Source organism: Aythya ferina (assembly GCF_964211825.1).
Source record: "Aythya ferina genome assembly, chromosome: 1".
Lineage (NCBI taxonomy): Eukaryota > Metazoa > Chordata > Aves > Anseriformes > Anatidae > Aythya > Aythya ferina.
In genome coordinates, this window is record NC_140296.1 from 171,602,784 (window position 1) to 171,629,577 (window position 26,794).

At 39.1% G+C, this 26,794-nt stretch overlaps 1 protein-coding gene across 1 annotated transcript; it reads right to left on the reverse strand.

The window, feature by feature from the left end:
• Window positions 1-1,276: 1,276 nt before the first annotated feature.
• Window positions 1,277-12,138, reverse strand: RXYLT1 (ribitol xylosyltransferase 1). The gene is made up of 6 exons (XM_084511482.1): window positions 11,796-12,138; window positions 11,003-11,179; window positions 9,935-10,037; window positions 5,207-5,521; window positions 3,040-3,210; window positions 1,277-2,256 (listed from the first exon to the last, which is right to left on the reverse strand). Exons 1-6 carry the CDS (start codon window positions 11,938-11,940, stop codon window positions 1,839-1,841), a joined length of 1,329 nt encoding a protein of 442 aa, XP_084367608.1. The 5' UTR covers window positions 11,941-12,138; the 3' UTR covers window positions 1,277-1,838.
• Window positions 12,139-26,794: the final 14,656 nt, after the last annotated feature.

Genomic DNA, 26,794 nt, shown 5'->3' on the forward strand with positions numbered 1-26,794 from the left:
CCTTGCGCACCACCAAATTTACAGGAATTACCAACCCTAGACGAAAATCTAGGCTGACTAGATAAGAGACTCTCAGCTGTTATTTATTTGTTTTTTTTTTGAAGTCCACTTAAATCCTTCAGGAATGCCTGTTACGTATTGAAAAACCCTGCTTTAGATCACTGCTCAACATTCTGTAGCTTATGGAGAAAGATTCTAGTAGAGGGAAATTACAGCAATGACACTTCGCTACTGCAGAGCACCGAGCTTCCTCTAGCCCTCTTAATGCCATGTGCAACTGTGCAGATGGTGACTTTAGATCCTCAGTATGGAAATTTCTTCTAAATTTGATCCAGCAAGCTCCTCCTCCAAGCAAGGTTCATCAGCTGAGTGCTGAATTGTAATAGCTGTGCTTCCAGCTTCAGCAGAATGGAATACATTTGCATTGTATTGCAATTGCATGATGCTTCAGATAGAATGGGTGGGGGATAGTCACAGGAAATCTATCTTAGACATGCAGCTTAGCTTATTTGAATTTAACTTATTTGTCTTCTGAGAACATCTCTTTGTCTACTAACTGCATTGGGAATGCAAGATCCTAAAAATCTATGTGCTCTGAGCCATACCTTATTGCAGATCTGGAACAGCCAGTGTGTGTATCATTTGCTGTTAGTGAACTAAAACCCAGTGCTTTTATATGTTTTAACAGAAAAGATGCAAGAAAATTGAAAAAAAATACTAATGAAGTGCTCTTGTATGATACATATTCCAGAACTAGATAGGAGTTTTACACTAATTAATATCACTTAGCAGAACATTCACACTGGCTTTTAGATTCCTACATGAGAATGAACCCATATGGCATACTGACTTTCAAAGACAGAACTGGCTGCTACACCACTTTTGGCGTGCCAATGTTGTGTATGCAGGAAAAGCAGCTCAGCCAAACACACAGAAGATAATAGCACGTACTCATTTCTCATGTACAAGAACAATAACAGATCCCTTTCACTACATTTAATGAAAACTGTCATAAACATGCAGTATTGCATTTCTGTCATCTTTTGGAGCTGATAGGTTTCAGCAGATTTTTAGAAATCAGATAAGCCACATGCGGGTTCATGTTGAAGGCCAAGTGCTCAGGATGTGCAGCTGTAACTGCAGGCAATGACTGTTCCCTCAGCAGAGCTTCGTAAAGGTATGTCTTAAAACTACACGGAAATGAAAGATATTTTGATATCTGAAATTAAAGGGGAAATACATTGTGAGGTAATATTTCTAAGAAAGAATTCTCTGCTTTTACCTTGAAATATACATTTTTATTCCACAGTGTTTAATTAGCTTTACGTCCACTTTCTTGGAAATGAAACATGTCAATCAAGTAAAGAGTTCACATTTTCAAAACCAACACTTACCAGGAGATACCTTACTGATTGTGTTAAACCTGGTAATTTTCAGCATTCATAATACATTATTCTGTACAATACAGCTTTCCTTCTTATCTTTTCCTCAAAACCAACTGTTGTTCTCATGTTGGATTTTTAACAAGTTCACATGCTGAAAGATATTTTCCTAAAGAAATTTACCACATTACACACCAGCACAGAAATTGTAAAAACAGTCAAAGTTGTTGCCACCCTTACAGGCTACCATCCCTCTACATTAACATTCTCTCTGGAAATTGTTACGGATGGAGGGCCAAACATAGCTCCTGGCTAAGCTAGCCCAACTCTGTTGACTTCAAAAGGAATGCACCTGCCTTGTGAGGTTTCTTTTTTTTTTTTTTTTGAATAAAAGCTTCCTCAGAAGGTTAATGGAAATTAAACTTTCAATCTATTCTAGATTTTCAAAAGGGAAATTTATCCTTTATCACTGGGCAGAAATGAATTTTCCAAAGTATTAATGAATTTCTGTCTCATCCACGCTTTGAAGTTTTGATACCATTCTATAAGCTTTTTTCTCCTTTGAATCTTTTCCTGTAAGCTCATTTTTTTTTCTTTTTCTAGAATAGCAGGAAGCTCTTTCCAGTTTTTAATAAAGATAAATGGAGCCCCCATGGTTTTTAATAATTGTAATGGAGCACTGTGGTACATTGATGAATTTCCGCAATCACCAGGTGTCATTACATCTTCTATCACAGGCAGGGATCCATACGAACAAGCTTCGTAAATCCTATAGCATTCTGTATTTATTCCCACTGGGCTCAACGTCAGATCACTCTGCAGCAAGGCATCCTGATAGTTTTTGAAACTTTCATTTGTTTCTTGAGGCTGCCACCTAGGAAAGTAAAGGGGTTGAACATTAGTATTTTTCCCACACACATTACAATGAAAGGTAGAGATATACAGGGACGAGACATACAAGGAAACACTTGATGTACTTCCCAATGAATTTTTTTGGTCTTAAATACTTCAAATCAGTAGAGGCTCGCTTTTTACATCCTTCTGCTCTAGAATGTTAAACAATCTGTTAACCATCAGTCTGCCTGGAGTGCCTCAGAATGTCTGTGAGGTAAGGGTTTATGCCAGACACTACTCATCTCCTGAGACTCTTCATCAGGGTAGCACAGGTTTTCCTAAGCACTGCTGTGCCTACTATCAATCATTTTACAGGCGTTGCTTGGCAAAATTAAGAAAAACTATCAGAACCCTATTCCTGTTACTCAAGACATCTGCTCTACCCATTGAGCAATGAAGAGTAATATCGTTCAGATTAAATCATCCTTGCATAGAACACAGCAAAATATAGCTGCCTTTTTCTTCTAGTAAGATATTAAGACATACAAGGTGCAAGACAAGTATTTCTTCTCCTATCATAATCAAATGTATGTAAGGAAAAAAAAAAGGCAGATGGTCTTTCTATGTAGTATACATAGATCTTTCAAGGCATTTAAAAATATACTTTAAAATATTGAAACAGAAAGGTTGTACTATGAAGCCTTATACAAAGGATGACTGGATACCTTTATTTGCACTGTTTTTTTAAATTCAAGAAAGGATTGTTAATAATGAACTAAGCAAAAATGTCAGAGTATTTTCATGAAGTAAATCAGAGTCTTACTGTTCTCTGGCTGCAATCCAGCAAAGCTTATCAAGTCCATCCTGCTTCAGGATTTCCATTAGAGTTTCCCTCGAAGAGTTCTTATAAACTGTTCCTAAGAAATTACATAGATACGACCTTGGATCGTGTAGCATTGACCAGCTGGGTTCTACAACCGGAAAATTTCTGTAGCTGTAAAAACAATGTACACATTAGATAATGACATGTTTTATGTCAAGAGAAAATACATTTTGCGCTATTTCATGTTTACCATAGAAGATTCCAAGACTAAAAACACCTGTTTGTTACCAATCTACATCTATAAGCAAAGCAGTGCAAGTCCTGTCCAAAAAGTTGGTCTTTATTCCCTCTGTCCCAACCACTCTCTTCTTGAATGTCTCTGAAGACTTCTGTTCTGTCTCGACATCAAAGAAATTACGTATGCATGCTACAAACACTACTCAGAGACACACTTTTCTGAAATGCTCTGTTCTGGATGCAACCACTAGTTTTGACTGAAAAGGCCAGGATAAAGGCAATTACAGAGTTGAGGTCTCAGTTACCTGACCTCTGGGCATGTTCATCAGCTGAAAACACACTGGTAACCTCTCAAAGGAAAAATGTCACTGTGACCTGGTTGCATTCATTAATCTTTGGCTACTAAACAGCTTGTTGTACAAGCTATTCAACCTTGCTTTTAGGACTCAACAAAACCAGTGCAAAATCCTGGGATCCAATGTGAGCTATATGCTATCTTTTTAGACTCATTTTCATTATTATTATTATTATTTTTTGACTGTTTTTTCAAATCTTATGTCAGGAATTTTGGTCAGCTGAAAAACTGCTTCAGCAGAAGGGTTGGCACTAACTTTTTCATTAAATAAAGTTAATTTTATATTTTTGTCTGGAACAGATGAATGGTAAGAAGTCCTTTTTTTCTGCCCCTTAACGTTCTCGAATTAAGATAGAGATTCCTTCCAATGTCATTATTTTAGAGGGATCACTGTTCTTTACTTTCCTGTTATTTGAAGAAAAAATACACCCTGATACCAACTCTTTAGTGCTTTTAGAGGTGGTCTCTATTTTCTTTCATAGCGATTTCTTAATTGTCATTAATAGTTCTGAACAGACACTCACTTTCCTGACCATCCCATATTTTTAACGAACAGCCGTTTCCTACTTCTTCTCCTACCTGATGAATGTCAATTTACCTACTCTCAGAGAACTGTTTTTTTCATTCCAAGTATTTTTGCAGCTTCCTACATCTTTCTTTTCCCTCTTCCCTTGGAAAATCTGTCCCATTTACATAACTTTAACGACAATTTTTGCAACTGTTGGTGTAAAAGGGCTGCAAAGCCCCATTCTGATACCCTATCTATCTTACCCCATCCAGCTTTGCACCTGAGTTTACTCCATACAATTTGCAGACTGTCTCAGTATAGATACTAAATTCAAATACAACACGAGTTATGAAAACAATCCTGATTTCTTTTCTTCTTATTACTACAGGAAGTAGCTACGACAGTATTAACTCTGTTAATATGGAGTAAACAGGAAGGAGTACATCTAACTGAACCAAACAGGTATTTACTCCAGATAAACAGCCTGAGCACTAAGTATAACCAAAAGGTTTTGTGAGTAAGCACTTAAGCCAGTTTATGCTACTGTGATACTGGAGTGTACTAATCCCAAATGGGAGCCATCCCATTTCCTTTTGAGAGCCAAAACAGGGGTTAAAAAACAGTACTGCCAGTACCACTGCTTTCCTGTCCGAAACAAGCAGTAGTTGGAACCTTTTTACATAAATACCTTTTAAATCCTTGTGTCATAATTATCTTTTAAATCCTCATGCATGTAGTACATCAGCAGTTACAATAAATCTCAAGAGCGAATCTACTGAAGTAGAAATAATCAAACTGAAAACCCCACTGGACACAGGTTCCTTTTTTTTTTTTTTTTAAAAAAAGCTCCCTAAATCCTAGCCTTCTTTTCCTATGTTATTATTTTAATTGTTAAATGTAATTTCCAAAGATTCCAATGCTTCATTTAGAAAAGCAGTACCAGGACCAAGTTCTACAATTGACTTACTATAATCGTTTTGGGAACTAGCAGTAACATTCAGATGTATTTTCCACACCTCACACATAACAATTAAGTTTCAATTATAATTTGTGTCTACAGCACTTACGTGGCTACTCCTAAAGGCCACTGGAAAATATCTTCTTCATTTACCAATGCGTAGTCATATGTTACAAAGAGCAGATTTACAAATCCTCCGTGTCTTTTCAGGTATGGTTGAATCCATTCGTTGTTGCACTGCTCATTTCCAAGCAGCACAACAGCTACATGCTGTATCTTGTGAGTCTGGATTAACGTTTGTGCGTAATGCAACCACTGAGTGGCGTAAGCGATCTTTGCTTTTTCTCTTCCATTCAGAACTAGCACAACATTTTCAGCTTCAACTGAGAAGTAGCCAGGAACTACAGATGGACCAGTGATGAAGCTGTGAAAACCGAAATACAAACAGTAAACATCCTTAAGACAAATTATTGACCTTAATCCTCATCATCCTTACAACACTCTAGAGATTTTTTTCTTCAATAAACTAAATGCAATATACTGTGAAGTACCTATGCATCTGTAACCGTTTCTGTTGTTAACTACAGCTATAACACAGAAATAAAGTTGCCTTTACTTAAATGTGTCTTTGTGAGGAACAGCTGGCTGGTCTGGTGTTTGATTTTTCTCTGAAATTTTGGTTACGGTAAGGTAACCAAAAAACAGACTGCATCATCTGATATTCAATAAAATCTGTAACATGAGAGGTAGGTACCTAAAGGTAAACTTATGATGCTTGTATGACCCAGGACAAATTTCAGGTTTTGAGTTTGTAGCACAAACATTTTAGGTATAAAATTGCACGTTGCGATCTATCACAATATATATATATATATATATATATATATATATATATATTATACATATTTTTATATATTTATAAACATTATATATATTTTTATATAATATAAACAATAAATATAACAAAGGCATTTCAATCATGTAGCAAAATCATTACATCACTGATAATTTAAAAGTATCTGAAGTACAAGTACATGAACAGCCGTTTATGAACTGCCACTAAGCAAACCAGTGTTTGTCAGCTCTTGCTCTTCAGTTAACTGCTGTTTTAACAGACTATTGACTGAACTCAAAGGATTAGTGATTACACACCTCAGGAAAGAGTGGAGGAGAAAAAACAAATTAAAAAAAATAAGTTTTTGTTCTCCTCAGGAATCAATGAAGTGTTAGCTCTCTAGGTCTTCAGCATTACTATATTTTTTTTCAACTACCAGCTATACTTAATTTAGAATAAGAGAATTTTAATGGAGAATGAACTTGAAATGCTGACTGACAGCTAGTTTCAGTTCAAATGTGTTTTGTAAGAATAAGAAAATTCACATCAAAAGCCATACAAACTACTCCAGTGAGGATACCTGGAACAGACTGACCTTCAGCAAGCATGTTCTAAACCTGAGTTAGGCTGTCATCGTGCTGCCTCTGTGGGAGCGGCACATCTTGGAGCCAAGATTCGGGAGACACACGACTTGGAATTAAGACTTTTAACAGATCAAATGTAGATCAGGTCAATACTTGAATCCAAACATACAGTGACAAAAGACTTTGTAGGGCACAAGGACAGTGACATCCTCATCACTGAGATTCGCAAGAGAGAACATCAAAATGCCTAAAATAGCGGGTGGGATATGAAGTTGCCTTGATGACCACCTTGTAAAAGAGACCTGGGGGAAATGGGTTTTGTCTATGGACACAGTGCTGTAAGGCTACAAACTTCACAGGAGTAACAGGATGAAGAGGTGGGGAAGCAATGGTCGGTGTGTAGGAAAACGTGAATCTTAGCAGCATGAAACTGCACTGGAGGGGGAACACTATGAAAATCCCACACTGTAGTACAAAACCATCATACTAAGGTCGTGATATTAACTCCCACTTAGAATACAATAGGGACTGGGAAATGTAAGGGGGATTGCAGAAGCTACTAAATTAAGACGTGCAGTAGCACTAGGAGAGTCTCACTATTCCCAGGGAAGTAGTCACTGCACCAAGCCTGTCGGAGTTTAAGAAGCGTTTGGACTGTGCACTTAGTCACATGGTCTGAATTTTTTGGGTTGCCAGGAGTTGGACTCGATGATCCTTGTGGATCCCTTCCAACTCGGCATACTCTGTGATTCTGTATAGATTGTATCTGGTGATATATGGAGATGACATTTTTTACTCAATAAATTACTTGCTTCCTATGAAGTCCTTGTTTTTCCTTGCTAGTCTTAGAACCCCTATGAACCTGGTTCCAAAGGTGATAGTCAGACAGCCTCTCTGAAACAGCAATACAATTAAAACCATACCAGAAGAAAACATGCCAAATATATCCAGCATGGATACTTGATATGAAATAAAGGAATTACTTAAAAACAAGAAAATCAAGAGACCAACTCTGAGAGAAGTAGTACAACTAACTGTTTAAAAACACTGTATAAGAAGTCCGGGTAAAGTGTGTGCCTCAATCCAAGAAGGAAACAATGCCGCCTGTCCACTCTCCCCATGGTGTCCTAAACATGAAGCACCACATCAACAACAAGAACTTGGACCTGGATGGTTTGCACTTGAGAGTTCTGAAGAAACTCGGATATGAAATTGCAGAACTACTGGCAAAAGTATGCATAGCAGTCGTTATGAAGAGACACCGTGCCTAATGAAAAGCAGCACCACTCCTACAAAAACATCTTGAGAAAACTCCAGGAGCTACAGACCAGTCAGTACGACTTCCCTCTCCAGAAGAATGTATAATAAAGAGTAAGATCACCGATCACACATGCAGATAAACACGGCTCCTATAGAGCTGTCTCACTAATCTGATGGAGATCCATTGAGTGTTTTAGTAAGAATACAGATAAAGGGAATCCAGTAGAAATAGTGTATTTGGATTTTCGAAAAAAAAAAAAATCAATGAAGGCTATTAAGGAAACTAAATTGCCACAAGCTATCCTTTGGGAAAATCATATGGCAGGTAAAGAAGTCTTTGCTCGTTAATTTTGTTGACCAATATGTTTTCATTCAGGTACCTGCAATGAATGGCTGTGGTTTACATAAAGAGGACAGGAGAATGGGGCAGAAGAAAACTGTTGAACAACCAACCAAGTCTATCAGGGCCTGGGGGAAAGAAGCTCTGAACGTTAAAATAGAGAGGGGTGTGACTCTCAACAGAACAAACATTTAGGAATGCTTTTACTTAATGATAAGTTTGACACCTTCTTCTCTACAAACATCCTCCTGGATGACAAGAGAGAGAAGGATGTGAATCGCTTCAGGCCAAGGAAGCTGATAAACTCTTCCTACTCCTTGAAGGAACATGCCAACACATCACTAAAAATCACAGCTCAGCAGCTCCTTCTTCACCTGTGTTGTTATGTAAATGTCCCTGAAGTTCATGTAGAAGTTGATAGTTTCAGTATCCTTTAGGCAACTTCCTGAGTAAAAACTTAAAAGCCATCAAAACGTGCATTTTCCACCATAAAGATATGCATTGGGCTTATTCATGCAAGTGTATTCAAGTGCTATTTTGGCATTTCTGTGTCTTCTGATTTGATGTTCTTTAAAAACATTCATGTGAGCTCTATGTTTTAACAATCATTAGACTTACCACAAAACTGCACAGCAGCACATATTCTCCAAATATGTCACCTCAGCTAGCTCCCTCTAGCCTCATCTAGTAATCAAATGGAGATAATTTACCTCAGCCAGACAATAAAGAAGTCAACAATTCCAGAAAATATTTTTATGACTGAGCAGCCAAAATCATACTAATTTGTCCTCACAAAAAGCTACAGATTATCATTTCCAATTTGACTAAAAAGTAGAATTTCAACTATTTTATTTCAAAATCCCAATCATTAAAATCACAGTTATATTCACATATTCTCTGTAATTTTCATAAAAAAAATCTTACTAGCCTGTCAAATATTAACTGCTGCTATATTGGTACCTGATATAAACTTTGTATTTTCATAGGATTTAACGTTCAAGTTGAAGTTAAAGGCTATTATCCCCAATACCTCTAAATATAACAAGAAGATATTCATATGTTAGTATGAAAGTCTTTCTCTGAGAGATACACATACACAGACCATGTGAGGTTATTATTCATCTGAAACAGGCAGACCAGAGAGAAAATATCCATAATCAGTCAAGTGATGGTTTCAGTTACATGCAGCAAATTATTTCTTATTAAGATGAAAGGCAAGGTCTTGAAAAATATCCTTGTGTGCATGCCAAGAAGACAATGTATATGATAGAATGTCAATGATTTGTATTGGTTTTGAGATTTTGTATCTAGGAAAAAAAAAAAAAAAAGAGTCTCTTCCCACCAACAAAACACTACAGGCATCGCTCCCTGCTGAAAAAAGGTATTATTGTATTCTTTCTCTGAGTCTGTGAATGGAAAGATCTCTTGATCTCCATGAAGGAGATGACCAAGCAGCACCATTCATAGTTTTTTCACAGTTCTTTCAAATACAGAGATCTTTGCAAAAGAGCTGATGAAATTGCTTCATAGCTTTTGATTTTTAATAGCAGTGTGTTTGGGCTAAAATTTGTTGGTTTTATCAAGTACATTTTTCCATTCATGTAACCATTTATTGCGGTAATATTAAAGGAGAAATTGTATGCATACTTCTCTGTTATCAAAACACTACAAAATTAAAGCACTTGCAACTGATATTAAAATAATTACAACTCTGATAGACAAAATATTGCACCGATGCATCTTATCATGCTCTTTAACAAACTATGCATTGGAAAGCTAAATTTTGCACAGATTAAGTCAACTTCACAAAGATAGTACCTGAAGTATGTTTTTCCCGCCTTTTGGCTTCCTTCTCTCCACGGTGCAGTCACATCAGCTGGCTCAAGATGCCCTTCAAAAATATGTTGCCAAAGGTAAAGACCTACATAAATGATGAAGACATGATGGTCAATTTGAATGCACATACCTTGCCTACTCCACACTACCAACAAGACAAAAAAAATTGCTTAAGAAATGTCAAAGCTTCCTATATAATGCAGACATTGCCCCCCCAATTTCTGTATGACTTGGTAATTAAGATGAATTTTTCAAACATCAAAGCATATGAAAAGATTCTTTGGCTGTCAAAATATCAGTAGATGAAGATATGTCACACTATCACTTCTGCTAGCATCTCTTTCTGGTACAGTTAACACTTAAAAATTAACAAATATTAATCTCCATTTTAAGGACAACCATACTGCTCTTAAGCTATATTGAAATACACCAAATTTTATGTCAGAATACCAACGTGTTCTGCAATACTACATAAAAATTCAACTTAAACTGGAAATTTCGCATTTCTAAAAAAGCTGTAATACAAACAACAAGATGTCTTCAGCAGTAGCTAAAAATCTTAAGACGACCTTGGCCCCCAGTTCATGTTGAGAAGTCTCTCAGTGTCTTCTACAACAGAACATTTTTCAAGTTCATCAGTGATTATACTAGTATGGTACACAAATTACCTTATTTCTCACTGTACAATGCTTTAGTTCATAAAGTGTAAATGTTACAATTATTCTGTTTTAACCAAATAAGATGCCTGTTTATCTGTTGCTCTGTAAATTACACTGGCTTCAAAAAGTAACTCTGCTATTTGCGTGACCTTCCCTGGATAGAAATGAAAAACAGCTCCCAGAAGAACTGATACAAAGAATCTGGCACCTAACTACTCTTATATTGGTATTAAGATATTTTTGAGTAATAGCTTCTATTTCTTTAACACTTTTCATTTATAGATGTCCACATATTTTAATCATATACATACATTAGAGTCAACTAAAGAAAAAAAGGCAAAGTGATTTATCAGAAGTTGTGATTACATAGGCCTAGATTACATCTGCTTACCAATTGCTGCTTTTCCCCAAATCTGTACTCTAAGACTGGTTTGTTCTAGGTGAGATCTTGCATTTTTTATCATCTTAACGTTATTTTCATATCTCTGTTGAGAAGCAATCTGTTCATTCTTCTCATCAGCTTCCCAAGGATTCCACTCTTCGTTTCCCAAAGAAACATGATCATTATCTAGGAAATCCAAAAAGAGAATTTATATAAAAACTCTGGGCTTACAAATGTAGAAAATTTATAATTTTTCTGGTCAGTACTGAATTCCAAATATCCTCTTAGTCAGTATAACATAGTTTATATGAAAAATAGTTTAAAATATGTTTATGTCGATAACATAGCTCTATACACGCTAAATGAACTAATTGACAGGCTGAAAAACAAACAAGATGTGATTTTTATTAGGAAGTGTGCAAACTGCTTGATAGATAGGGGTCTAAAGGTAGAATTGGGGCATGTCCTCCCCAGATAGGTTCAGTTTTCCCTTCCCTTCCCTTCCCTTCCCTTCCCTTCCCTTCCCTTCCCTTCCCTTCCCTTCCCTTCCCTTCCCAAGGTGGCGCCCGCCCCGCCCGCGGCACCCACAAAATGGCGGCCGCCAGCACAGTGCGGGGGGGGGCGGCTCGTCCCCGCTCTCCCCTCAGCCCCCGGCGCTGCCCGGGCTCCCCGGGCCGTGCCCGTTGTTCGCCCCCAGGCCCCGTCGGAGCGATGCCGGCCGCGGCCGTGCCGCTGGTGCCGGGCAGGCCCGCGGCGGGCGGCTGGGAGCGGGCTGCGGGGGGGGGGCGGCCGCCGCTCTCACCTCGCGGGCCGCGGCGGTCCCTGTGCGGCGGGCGGGGGGCGGCCGGGCGGCGGGGCCGCAGGAAGACGGTGTAGGCCGCGTAGAGCGAGAAGAGGCCGTAGGCGAGCAGCAGGGCGGAGCACAGCCGCCTGCGAGCGCCCCGCATGCCGCCCGGCGGGAGGGGCCGCGGCCGCGGCTCCGGGCTGCGTCCCCTGGCGAGGAGGTTCAGAGGCGCCCCCCGCCATCGGGCTCCGCGGGCGGCCCCGAGGGGTCCCGGCACCGTCCTCTCGCCCCGCTCCTCAGGCGGGGAGGCCGGGCCATGGCCGAGCCCCGCGGGCTGCGGCTGCTGCCCCACAGGCGAGGCGCTGCTGCTGCCTCACGAGCTGTAAGCCCCCACGAGGGCTTCAGGAGGCCAAAATGCGAAAGGAAGGATATATGCATATATTTTTGACTAAGCATCAGTCCTCTAAAGCTAGATGCTACAATATCTCTCAAGCTACTGCCAGGCCGTTTTCTAACACCATGATCCTACTGATAGCCGAAGCACAGTGCCCTTCACCTACTAAAGCACGGTCTGCTACAGCATGGGCTATAACGCCACATACAGCCTCGCAGCCTGTTTTGGATCTGGGCATTTTTCCTTTATTTATTTATTTATTTATTTATCCTTACAAACACTAAACTTTGCTCTAACTCTGACCTAAAACTTGTTGAATGGACCCTCTGCTTGCTCCCAAACAAAATGTACCTGGTCTGTCTTAGCAGGCCTTCCGAGACAGGTTTACAATCAGCCCGCTGCCAAGTCTTTAATGTAATGACCTACACATGCACAGAACTAGAAACGCACCCTGATGACCAACAGTGGCAGCAATGATTTCTTTATTCTGGTATCCTGTTCTTATGGTTTGTGTTAGCTTGACTTATTTTTTTCTAGCCCAGCTCCTAGCCCTAAATTTAACCCTGGCTAATTCTGCCCATTTAAAACCTGCATATAATGCATTTATCAAGACTAGTGGTAATTAGTTGCCAAAGTGAAGGTCAGTAGGCTCGTTGCCTCTTAGGCATCATGGTCACTTTCCTTTGATTAGAGTGATTTGTAATTTTATTGGATAAGTGCGCTAGATAAATGCTTTCAAAATGATGACTGGGTTTTTCTCTTGCCTAGTGTTATGTGAATGCACAGTGAAGTGGCATAGTCACAAACTTTGGGAAGACCAGAATCATGGAATATTAAACTATCTTCGGCTTTAACTATAGCCTATTAGGCTAGATCTTAGGAAGAACTTCTTTATCGAAAGGGTTGTTAGACACTGGAACAGGCTGCCCAGGGAAGTGGTGGAGTCACCACCCCTGTAAGTCTTTAAGACGTTTAGATGTAGAGCTTAGGGATATGGTTTAGTGGGGACTGTTAGTGTTAGGTCAGAGGTTGGACTCGATGATCTTGAGGTCTCTTCCAACCTAGAAATTCTGTGATTCTGTGTGTGATTCTATTTTTCAGACTATCATCAGTAACTGGATTCATGTGCTGAACTGCAAAACTTCATCAGAAACCCTTGTGCAAAGAGTTTACAATTTAATTTAAAATACAGTAATAAAAGTATGCCAAACAGTAGAACCAAAAGGGAAGAAGAGAACAATAGAAATTAGTTAAGAAGGACTTAGAACAGTCTTACAGCAACTGTAGTAGACTGCCCTCAGAGTAGATGACAATGTTTGATCACTTGGAAAGAAAATCAAATGCAGAAAATATAGTGAAAATAGCTGCAAGAAGGAACAGCATATACTTCCTGAGCATAAAATTTTAATCTTTTATTTCCTACCTATATTAATTCATTTTACATTTTCCAAGTTGCATTTGTTCATTTCATGGGCAGAACAAGATGGAAAATGCTATAAATAGTGTAAAAAATGTATTCATTTCATAAAAAGAGCTTTGGCTCCTGTGCAAAATATCCATTGAGTTCAGTATAGACTGAACTAGTCTATACTGAATCTATACTGAACTATGTAATATATATAATATTATAATAAATAAATATATATAAGTATAAAATATATATTATAGTATATATATAATATATATATATACTGAACTATATAATCATACTGAATCTATACTGAACTAGTCTATACTGAATACTAGTAGATGCCTTTCCTATAATGCAAACTCAAATGATATAGAAACTACTGTGACTTAAGAACATATTTAATGTTAAGAATATATGGGGGACAGGGGTGTGTGGAGTAAACAGAAAGCCTGAGGAATAAGGATCTTAGAGTGGGAGATTTGTCCAGGGACTATAGAGTGATAAATCTTACAGGAACATAAAACCGGTAGGAACTACCTGAACCATGGAGTTTCCTGAAATCATGGGAAATCATGCAGCAGATGTCAAATTTAGGAGATGCCTGTACTTCATACAGAAAGTCTGTGGCAGCCTACAAAGGCATAGCATGTACTACTTCCTAGTACTCTATGACAAACTTCAGATATGCTGTAGAAGAACAAAAGCCAAGAGAGGAGGAGAGCGTCAGTAATGTCCTAGGCAAACACAAACAAGATATTTAAATCTCCTAGATGATGCTAAGAAGCAGACATCTGCAGTGTAAGAGGGGATAAAAAGCCCAACAGCAGCAGCTAATGAAACATGGAAAAATCATAAAACAGCAGAATTGTAAAGTACATTCCTAAAACAGAGGAAGTATAAAGTACATTCAACAAATGCCTGTTCTGTTCAAGAATTCATTACAACAAATGAAAGTTAACCCGGAGTTTCAAAATGCTTATAATGAATGTGGCTGGAAGCCTGTCAGAACACATTCTGCTATACATCAGGTCATTTTGAGTAACCAGCTGTAGAAGTAAGCTTTTTTTTCTTTACTGCAAATAGTATTTTTTTACATACATATTATGGTAAAAAAAATACTTCATACTTTTTTTTTTTTTTTTTTTTTTTTTTTTTTTTTTCTTCACTGCTCATTACTGTTTACAATAAATTATTCTCTTGTCTCCTCTACACCCTTCAAACAAGTAGCGTTGTTAAATTCTACAGTGTTAATTGTTGTATGTTAGTCTCTGCTCACTGTTAGGTTGGAATTGATTGACAGATGTCACCAGGAAGTTGCAGAAAACTATATAGATCAATACGTAAAGTAGGCAGACCTGAGCAAGGTTTTAGGGCACAGCTGGAATGAAAGAAGGCATCAGTTAGACACCTAATCAGAACACAAAATGAAGGCAGTTGTTGCCAGAATCTCTACGGAAAGCTTTTGGGGTATAATTACTGCTCCATTAGTCCTGCTTTCATTAATTAAGAAGTCTGCAGAAACCTTGCAGATTAGTACTGCTTGCAGAATGTAGAAAGCAGTTGATACTGCAATTATTATTATTATTTTTCTGCAAAGGCCAGAGTCTCCTATTAGGCTGTATTGTACAAGGCTGAATGAAAGGGAAAAGTCTGCAGGAGGCAATTAAAGAAATTAAAGACAGAGAGAGGCCTTTCTGCAGGCCGCAGATCACAGCACCTGTTCTTGGAGGTTTTCCTCTGGATAGGTCTCTTGTGGTTAGAGAAATGACAGCCCCTAGTGCTAGATTAATGGAAATACTTCTGGCTGTGCTTTGTATAAGTACACCCTAACATCACTTTGCAGGCAGAATCTGGCTGAGGTTAACTTCGTTTTTACCTGGCTGAACTGTTACCTTGATGGGGTGATTGCCTCTGGTAGAGAGGTGATGGTAAGCAGCTGCCAATAGTGGGGAAAAATTAAGGGCGACGACCTCTTCTGTTGGTACAGCGGGATCAATAAGAAATTGTTTATCCATGGCCTTGAAGTTTCTGAGTTAAAATGAGAACAGTTTCTTCCTGAGAAACTGATGCACTGAAGACATGTCAAAATAAAGGTTTTGTTTTGTTTTGTTTTTTTTCATCCTAATGAAATGCAAACCTAACTGCCAATCTCCTGTGTTTGTCTCTGATACAAGACATATCTATCTGGAGACATTTTTAGAAACCCAAAGGTTTTCCTCCTGTGTTGCATTCATTACATTTTACATTACATCAGGAGGGGGAAGGACCGGCTGCTCGTGGATGGGATGGGCATTGGTCAGTGGGTGGTGAGAAATTGCATTGTGCATCACTTGCTTTGTATATTATTATTAATAATAATAATTCTTGTCACTCCTAATAAACTGTCTTAATTTCAACTCACAAGCTTTTGCTTTTTGCCCCCTAGTTGTCCCCCCATCCCACTGCGGGGGGGGTGGGGGCGGAGTGAGCAAGCTGCTGCGTGATGCTGAGCTGCCTGCTGGGTTAAACCACAACAAACATCTACATCAGGACCAGGTCAGACCTTTCCAATAACCTAAATGAGTTTGGCATTTGCCATGCCCACTTTGAACCATGGTCTCCCTTGTTCCCATAACTGTTGCATATACAATACTTTGTTAATTTAATATACAATGAAAGTCATTTCCCTGCTTCTTTAAGATTTTTTTTTGGATGTTCCCACCCACATAAAACTGTTACAGCTCATTTGGTATTGCAATAGGCCAAGTACACTGTCTTAAAAACACAGTTTGTACAATCCTTTACTATTTTAAGAACAAATCTAAGACAAATATATTTAAAATATTTATAAAACCAACACCAATACATTTTCCATTTGCATAAATCTTGAAGGTTTCTGATTGCTTTGTGGATAGAAAGGATTATAATCTCTCTTCCCTGCATTCTTGTTTTAGTAGCATGAAGAAACATATCTGTAGATCACATCCATCTAACAAATTCCAAAGTAAATCATTTATTCTTATAGGAACAAGTGAAGTAAGTTATATATGCACAGGAATTTTGACCATATTTTAGAATAAAACTATATTGGTATTATCACACTGGTGTATGTTGCTCTAAATTTCTCTGTCACATGATCTATATGGGAAAGAAGGATCATTTAAAGTCTTCAGTGTTAATTAAGTTGGTTGTGGGGCCATTTTAAAATCACTTGAAATTGTAATTTCTCTAAAAATGAATTTCTGGAGGGCAAACGTAGTTTGTCATGAAGGAATCTTAGCGTTGTGCTTTGTGGCTCCCTCTGGGACACGAACAGTTATGCTTTTGGCACTTGATCAGTACATCTCCTGTGATATTCATGTATGTGCCTCATTTCTATGGCAGTTACACAGGTGATAAGGATAGGAACACAGAGCACTTGGCAAAGGGCAGCAGTGTGCACTGTCTGAACAATTCAGATGAGCTGCGGTTTATTCAATACCTCTACTTGGGGACTTATCAGGAGTCAGGGAAGGCTTACAGGCTGGGTACCACAGGTTTCCAGGAGGCTTTATTCAGTTTAGGTTTAGAAATATCAGTGAGCTCTAAGTGGAGACAGATTTTGTGAAGTAGATGAATTTTCGAAATTGCATCCATACCTGGTCAGTTTGGTCAAAGTTTGTGCATTTGGGGATTTAATCTTTCTTTGTCTACTTCAGTACTGAAGATTTTAACCTATTCTTAAGCTCTGTTTGTTGCTGTTGTTGTTTTTAAATGGCTTTTTATAATTATTTGGAGCAATGGATTGCTTACAGTGGTGGTTTTACCCTGCTAGGCAGCTGAACTCCACCACAACTGCTCTCTAACAGCCCCTCCTCAAAGTGAAATGGGGACATAATACGATGCAAAGAGCTCAAGGGTTGAAATAAGGACAGGGAGATCACTCAACGATTATCATCACGGGCAAAACAGACTCAGCATATGGAGATTAATGTAATTTATTACCTGTTACTAACAAGATAGAGCAGTGAGAAGTAAAACCAAACAAACTAAAAACACCTTCCCCTCATCTGCCCTCTTTTACCTCCCCCCCCCGACCGGTGCAGGGGAACAGGGAACGGGGGCTGTGCTCAGTCCCTGATGCTTAGTCTCTGCTGCTCCTTCACAGTCACTCTGCCCCTGCTCCTGTGTAGGCTCCTCTCCACGGAGGCTCCGGCCTGGGGCCTTACCCTGTGGGGGCTCTCCATGGGCCACAGCCTCCTCCAGGCCACATCCACCTGCTCCACCGGGGGCCTCTCCCTGCACAGCCCACAGGGGAACTGCTGCTGCCTGCCTGGAGCACCCCCTGCCCTCCTGCTGAGTTGACCTGGGGGACTGCGGGGCTGTTTTGCTCACATCTTTCCACTTCTCTCTCTCCCAGCTGCTGTGGCACAGCAGTTCTTTTTTTTTCCCTTTCTTAAATTTGTTCTCGCAGAGGCACAACCAGAGTCACTCAGTGACTTGGCTCTGGCCAGAGGCAGGTCACTTTGGAGCCGCCTGGAGCTGGCCCTTATCTAACATGCAGCAGCTGCTGGCATCTTCTCACAGAGGCCACCCCTGACAGCCCCCTGCTATCAATCCTTTGCCACATAAACCCCCTACACTTACATGCTGGAGGAGGGACAGAATGTTAAGCAGTAGAGCTAGGACTCAGGTCTTCAGGAGAGTAGGCCTCTGTTTGTGTAGATTCTGGACAGAATCACCTGGGCAGCTGCCATGCTGTGGGAAGGTGACTCACTTATTAAGCTTATTTTTAAAGAAAACATACTGAGGACTCAGAAACAAACTGTCCTGTTGTGTGGGAGGACTGAGGACTGGAAGATTCAGCAGAAGGCCTTCTCACCTAAAAAGTTATAGAAAGACTTCTTTTATCATAGAGTAATTAAGGTTGGAAAAGACCTTCAAGATCGTCTGGTCCACCATCACCCTCCCACCAATGTCACCCACTGAACCATGTTCCTAAGCATCGGGTCCAACCTTTCCTTAAACACCCCCAGGGACAGGGGTTCCACCACCTCCCTGGGCAACCCGCTCTAATACCTGACTACTCTTTCTAAGAAATTCTTATTGAATGAAAAATTCAAAAAAAGAGCATTCAGTAAGTGTAAACATGAACAGGTTAAAAATGTTGAGTATAAAAAAAAAAGTACTCAGATGTGTCAAATTGAAATCAGGAAGTCAAAGACTCATTTGAAGAAAAAAATAATAATTTAACATGTAAAGGGAAAAATAGAAGGATTCCATGTACACAGTGGCAAAAAAAAGTATGGAGAAAATGTGGGTCTACTGACAGAGGGAGAAGAGACAATCTGGTGATGGAGGATAAGGAAAATAGTGTTTCAACAACTTTTTCATTCCAGTCTTTGTGGGCAAAATCTGTTGGCTTTGAAGAAGAAATAGGTTAGGGACTCTTTAGAGACGTTGGGTGTATTCACATCTTTGGCACATTTAAGGGTTATCCTCAGTTATTATTAAAGTAACAGGTAAGGCTTAAATTTTAGATAGCATCCCCTATTTGCTGTAGTAGCTGGTCTCTTTCATGTGGTGACTTCAGGTTTACCATTTGTTTGATGACGTCAATAATGACAGTTTTCCATACTGGGGGAAGGGGAAAAATTAGTTGTTACTAACTGGCCAGACTCTGTTGTTCCTGGAATGTGATTTCAATGCCATGAAAATTTTTCAATCCCCCAAACTGCCAAAAATGGAATGAATTGAAGTCTATTGACCTGAAGACAGTCTCTCACTTGCGTTTTTGATAGTCTCAATGCTTAGCATGAGGCTCTGCTATGGAGATTTGATTTCACTCATCTTGATTTCTGTATGCCTTGTCTGTGATGGAAGAAATCAGATGACCAGTAGCTCTGTGCCTCCTTATTTTAAACATTCTCTTTAAGTTGCTGTCTTTATGTTTAAATCAAACTCTTCTGAACCTGATCTGGTCTGAACCATATCTTCCTTAGGCTTCTTCCAGATCTTAGTTGCTTGCCTAACAACTCAGATTACTGTTTGGCTCATTTGAATTTTCCCCAAAGGACACCAGTAGCAGAGGCTGGAGACCTTTCCTGGCATGTGAGCAGTCCTGTTAATACCACTCCATTTTGCTTTTTCTGCTCCATCTCTTGTGTATGCAGAGATCAGAGCCATATCTTGGGTACCTCATGCAGGACATTTTGTAAGTAATGTTTTATGTGATTGCACATAAATCCAAACCCATTATGTGTAATCTTTTCAGGAGATAATCCTTTATCAGTGGATGGGGAAGTGCTCAGACAGCCATCACATCTCTAAAGCATGACAAAGAACACGGCATCAAGAAGCGCTATCATGCTGCTATGGTGTGAGGGATGATGTACTATAACAAATGAATATTTTCCCAATTGATGTGAAAGATGGAAAAGAAAGCTGCTTTTAGAGATCATAATGTTGAATTAAAAAATGCTGCTTTTAAAGAGCATAATGTTGAATTAATTTCAGGAAGAAAGATTATCCCTCAAATTACCTTTCCTATGTCTAAAAGAATATAGGTTCAGGTGTAACTAGATGTGTTTGAATGTGTCTGTTTTCTCAGAAGGGTGATTATTCTGCAACACTGATATTCTCACCAGTGCCCATTCACCATGCAAAAAACCTTCCAACAGATGCAATTAGAATAAAGGCTTTGGGAGCACCAAGCATTTAGAGACTTTGGACTGGATCTGCCACAGAGATCAATCTGCGCCTCCTTCACTAGGAAAGCTGGGAGACGGCTGTTTGGTTTCATGTTTGAGCAAGGAAACAAAAAGATGTCCAAGCGTTAGCTTGTTCCCATGTGATGTACAGCAGCTTTAAGTTAAGGTTAATCTTTGTAGAGTTTAGAGTCCAGCATATCCCTGTGCTGGAGTGCAGCCTCATGTAGATGGCTACATGAGCTGTCCATGCTTCATATCATCAGCTGATGGGAAATGATGGTACCAGAAACACCTGATCTTTCACTGAGTTAGTGTTAGGCAGGCACGTAACCATTACACTACATGCCAGTGTAATGGTTGCTGCTGCAAGGCTTGGTAGTGCACTTAAGAATGTGGCTTCACCACCTGGGGATTGGTGTGCTTTGGCCAATATTTGGCACCTGCCTTGGTCCTCTGCCCCCACGCAGTGGAATGGATGGCTATGCAAGTGCAATTGTAATGCCACCAGAATTCTACCTGAATTGCAGAAATCAGGGATGTAATCCTTTTTGTGTGAAAGCAGTCATAATCTTCCTATTTTAAAATATGATATTAAATCATGATACATTTAATTAATAACTGACTTCTGTGACAAACAGAAAGGAACACAGGACCTTTTACACAGAGGTCTATCCCAAAGAAAACAGTAATACATCAATCAGTTAGAAACATAACAGAAGAACAAACCGTAAGACCAGTAGATAGAGACAATGACTTAAAAGACTTATATAGATGAATAAATGAGGTTGAATGAACTAGGTTGATTATATGCTTAGTAAGGTGCAAACACCCATAAAAGGATTGTGAAGGATAGATCTGGATAGTATTATTTAACAGAATGGAATTTCACCTAATACAATTGTCAAAAGGCTTAGGAAGTAGGGTGCCTGTGATTGTAGCACTCCTGCTGTTCCCTTTGCCTTTTTCTACCATCTTGGTTCATGGTCTCTCTCCTTTTCCAGGATACAAAGGTTCACATTCCTCTTTAAATCCTAGGAGGCTGTGCTGCTCACCTGTGAATACCTCTTTTAGTTCCTGACATCTTTTGCAGAATGATGATTGCCCCCTGCTGCCTCCCCCCAGGAAGGAGACAGGAACCATGTTATTTTCCACCTCATAGTCTGTTTTTGGACCCAATACAAAAAAAAAAAAAAAAAAAATCATTTTGAAGAGAAGGTATCTGTGCTTTTTTGTTGGTGGTGGTTGCTTGGGTTTTGGTAGTAATAAATCAAAAGAAAATGTCTTGAGATGAACCAAAACAAACTCTTCCTTTAGCATGGTCGCTTCAGCCCTCCATGAGCTGGTTGGGTTGGGCACCTAGAGGAAATGCTGGCCCAGCTCGTTTGGGTGTCATGTTAATGGTCAGCCTGACGGTGGCTTAAGTGGATCTTTTTTCCCATCATACAGGTCTTAAGGAGGCACATGTAATCAGTTAGTAAATGTTTCTTAGCTGAGAAGTGGCAGCTCTCAGCAGAAGATAGATAATTTTTTGAAACACTAACTCATCTTTTTTTTTTTTTTTTTTTTTTTTTTTTTGAGATTGTGAGCATTGCTCTCAGTTATTTATACCAGAATTACCTAAGGAAATGCAGCTGTGCCCTTCTACTTATGTATGCAGTCTAAATAAAATCTTTTGTGTCTATTTTGTCTTTCTAATTTTTATATTCTTTTCCTGCTAGACGTGGAAATAATGGAAGCTTTTCTGAATGTATCCCAGAAGGAAGTGAGTTAATAGAGCTAAACACATAACTAATTATGAAAGCTGTAACAAACGATGATTTTATATTTAGAAGCTACCTTTTTATTTCTGAACTTTTTTTTTTTTTTTTTTTTTTTTCCTGTTGAAATCTTTCACCCCACTGAAAGATTTTAATTATATGGTGAACTCTAAAGGAGTCCTTGGATAGATAGTATAATAGTATAATACTGGTATTTAGCTTCAGAATTCCTACTCTTCTGAAACTTCAAATATGAATCTGTAATGAAATTAATTTGCTATTGTTTGCAGAGATTCGTGTGATGCTCATAATTTGGCTTTTTGCTTGACCTGTCATTTACTTGCTTCCTTGGCCTCAAGGCATCTGATTGTGTGCTGGGCTGAGAAATAGCGTGAACCATACTTTGAAAGTCAGCTTTCAGCAGGGTAATTTATTGTTTGTTAGGATGGAATTTCAAGATACATTATCTTTGCTTATCATCCTTTCAGATGTACTCTGCCCAAAGGGAACAAATCAAAGTGACTCCAGTGTTTATATTCTGAATGGCATCTATTTATGCAATCTCACAGCTCCCTAATGATTAAGTTATGGGGGAAGAGAAACTATTTAAATCAGAACAAAATGTTTCTCCTTTAATATGGCAGGAAGGAGAAATAGCTTTCAAGGGGGCATTATGGAAGTCAGTGAAACAGAAAAACCTATGATGTGAATGCAATGAAAATGGGACTCTGATTGCCTTCTGTGTACATCATGTAGGGGACACTCCACTAGGAGGTCAAATCTGTTCTCTTGCTGAAGCTGTAATGCCAGATATCCTGGCATAACGAAACGAAGGCACTGACTTTTTAGCACTGCATCTTTTTTATCAACCAGAGGTAAACAGGCTCACTTTCTCTGCATGCATCTCATGTAGTGGTAAGACTTGTCCCTCAGGCTTCATGGGCAAGATGATCTGATTGAATAAAGTGATGTACTGCATTTCTAGCAGTTTGAGAAGATTTCACTACATCTCTGTGACAGCCTCCTTACAGACTTCAGGAAGTGCTAAAATTGCCTGTGTCCACACAAGCTTATAAATGGTATTTGATACGAAAACACAAACATTGCTGGCAAAGATGGTTTCAGAGGCAGAGAGTTTCCACAGCTGAAGCTGAAGTGCTACAAGGGCAACTTCCCCAAGGCTCAGGTAATGCCAGGTCCCCAGGAGGGTGAATGACATCCATATACAAAGTGCACACTGCTCAGAAAAGGAAGAGGAAAAATCTTGTATCTTAGTCACTGCTTTAATTCCCATCACTGCATGTCTTATCTGCCTGCTAGGGTACTATGACCTAAGAGAAACCATCAGCGTTAAACACTGCTGCAACAGCTGACTTTTTCTCGGGATATCCTAGCAGGTAACATCTGGCATGCCATGTCTCTCTCTCTCCCTTATATATACATTTTTAAATTAAAAAAATAATATATAAAATATATATTTTTATTTTATATATATATATTATATATATGTATCTATTATCTGGAAGTCATATGCCATGTGCTTATGTACTAGGATTGAAACAAAGTGGTCCCATAAACAGTTCAAAAATTTCAGCCTGAATCTGACAGAAAAGATACAGCTTTCTGAGAACTCTGTTGAGAGTTATTAACAAATGCAGTCTACCATGAACACCATCTATGTATGTTCTAACAATAAAATGAGTAGAGAGATTTATTTTTAATTTTTGTTCATATGAAATAACTGAAGAAATACAGCACATGTTAAATCTGGAACCTTTGGTCATACTGAATATAACTCAGTTGTTTTTGGATATGAGATGATCGTCTATAATACTCTGTAAAAGAGAAAAATCCTCCAGCTAATAGAAGAAGAGATATTTTTCCTTGGGCTGCATCATGTTTCAGTTCAGCCCTTTGGATGGCTTTAATGTGTGCTCTGAATAACTGCATAGCAGCATGGCAGATCGATCTCAGTGCCAATGAGTGCAGTTAATGTCTCTGGTTTGAAAAAGACAGAAATTCTCTAACTAGGGATGCATAGTGATTGTCTGTGAATAAGTTATTATTCATGGAGATCTGGAGTTACCATGGCCAGTGCTCTACAAAAAATCAATGTGATGCTCAGCGAAGGTCAAGAAGGCCTCACATCAGAGATTGTTATGGAGGAGACAGAAAACAAGGCAGAACTATCATTATGCCACTGAATAAATAAATGGTACGTTCACAAGAAGAGTCTGTGCAGTTCAATAGTTAATGAAAAGAAATCTGGGACTAGGTGTGTACCATGACTCCTCTCCAGGCATCTGCTAGCCTGTTTACCCACATCATTTTCAGACACCTGTTTAGTGGCACCCCCTGCCACAACAGCAGGAATCACCAACATGACCAGCATAATCGGTGTGCATTGGGAAAGTAGCATGAACCTCCACCATTTCTCAAAAGAGAAACAGTTCTGTAGAGACACAGAAGCAGAATGGAAACTGGTTATACTGACTGCTGCAGGAGCCTGGCTGCCTAATTTCAGACTAGCAAATCATCTGGGCTGGCTGCTGGTGGCTCTCTGCAATGTAACTTTTGAAGCAGATTATTAACCCGTACATTACATTGATTTTATTCTTCTTGTGCTCATAGTCAAACTAGGCTGCTTTAATGGAGAGAAACATTTTCATTCCTTTTGCCTTTATTCATTTACTTGTCAATTCATTCATTCATTCATTCATTTTCTGAAAAAAAAAAAAAAATTATGAAAAGCATACCTGGGTCACAACATTGTAGAAAAGAGGAGACATAAGGTAGGAAATTTGAGAATGCATCTAGTCCATTATCAGTCTCTAAGACAGAAGCAGCCATACCACTCAAAGATTTATTCAATCTATTCTGTAAAATTTCTAAAGATGGAGATTATTTGATCACTTCAGGTCACATATTCTTGTCTTTAATTATTCACACCATTATGAGGGTTTTCTCAGCATCCAAGAAGGTTTTTTGCTTATGCCAGAAACTCATTTTTTTCTCCCCTGAATCTTTACGTTACCAACTTTTTCCACATCTGTACCTTTTGGTAATTTTTTCCTTAGACTACTCATCATTAGGCTAAGGGATCTCTTTCAGTCTTGTCTTGCAGGTGATGCCCTCTAGACCTCTGGCTGATGATTCTCCCTCTGACGCACGTTGCCAGTGTCATCCCACAGGGCAGGACGTGAGGCAGTAGTTTGCACTGTGTTTATGAAAACAGCCCCATTGCTAACTGTATGAAATAACACATACAAATATCCAAACTCTTGTGGATAGCATCTGAGTTCAATAATTGAAGCCAGTTACACAGGTAATAAAATGCCTAAATGTTTTCTTTTTACTTAGCCCTCGGAGTTAACTCCTGTTAACAGTTTGGCAGAAGAGGTGCAAGGATTGTTAATGGCAAATACTTGTGCTCATGTCAGGGATCACGTTGAGCCAAACCACACACTGGCTCATATAAATGTCAGCCCCTCGGAAGAGATGTTAACAACAAGCATCCAGATGACTGCCGAACTTCGATTGCTCGGGTTCATTTCTCACTTGAGTCAAATGCTAACAACACCGCAGGAAGCTTTCTGTATTAATGCTGAGACCACTTGCACAGACCAGCATGACTGTAGATAAATATTTTCTTTCTGATGCTTCTATTAAAGGAATTTTCTGTTTACTAAAAGTCATTTGTAAACACTTATTTGTGAAAAGCATAACTTTGAGGATTGGGACCTGCCTAATTTGGTTGTTCTCCCAAATACAGGGATTGGCGATCCACTTGAGGCAGTTCATTTTGCAAGAGACCCCAGAAACAGAGTAGAGAGTCTGGCTTTCCCCCAGGGACTCCTTCCTAGGGGTCAGTCTGTGTTTTCAGACATTCTTCTTCCAAGAAAGGCTGAGGACAGAGACCACAGCAGCAGGAGCTGTTACTCTTGGGAGGAAAGACAGAGACATAATGTCTGTTGATAGTTTTGTTAATCAGATACTCAAGTCCCACCACAGGCATTCACTTCCCTTTTACAACAGTCCCACAGTGAACTCCCCAAACAGTTGTCTTACTGCTCACTTATTAATTCTGTTTAAAATCAGTCTTTATTGTGTCTAGATGCTATTCTGAGAAGATTTCAAAGGTAATTTAAATGTAGCAAACAGGTTTTAAAACATAACTTCCCATCATCTCCCTTATACCACATGCCCTACCCTTACACTGATGGCATCTACATTTATGTAAGACCTCCGCTTCCAAATGTAATTCACCCAGTTCTCCAGCACATATAATAATAATAATAATAATAATAATAATAATAATAATAATAATAATAATAAATGGGAAAGCTTCTCACAGTACATTGTAAAGGTCAATATATCCAAAGATAGGATTAAGGGAATCTTACGCAGTATTCAGAATAGAAGTGGCTGCCGGCCCAGCTGATGGGACATAGGGACCAAGTGCTTGCAGTGGGAAGCACCTCTTAATGTATGAGAAAAGTCACAGTCTTTACTCATGAATGCTATATACAAGTTTCAAATCAGTATGCTGATCATGGAGAGACTCTCTGTGGAGATATTCCAGCAGCAAGACATAAAAGCTTCTAAATTGCTTCTTATTTTAGCTAGTGTTTTTAATGAACCGTAGTAGAACTACCATAGTCTACTGGGTGGGAAACACTGTATTTTTAAACGGATTTTCACAGTTGAATACTTTACGGTTTAATTATGGAAGAGTTGCTTTATTTACAGGTATCAACATCTGTTGATCTATCTAGACTGACAGCCAT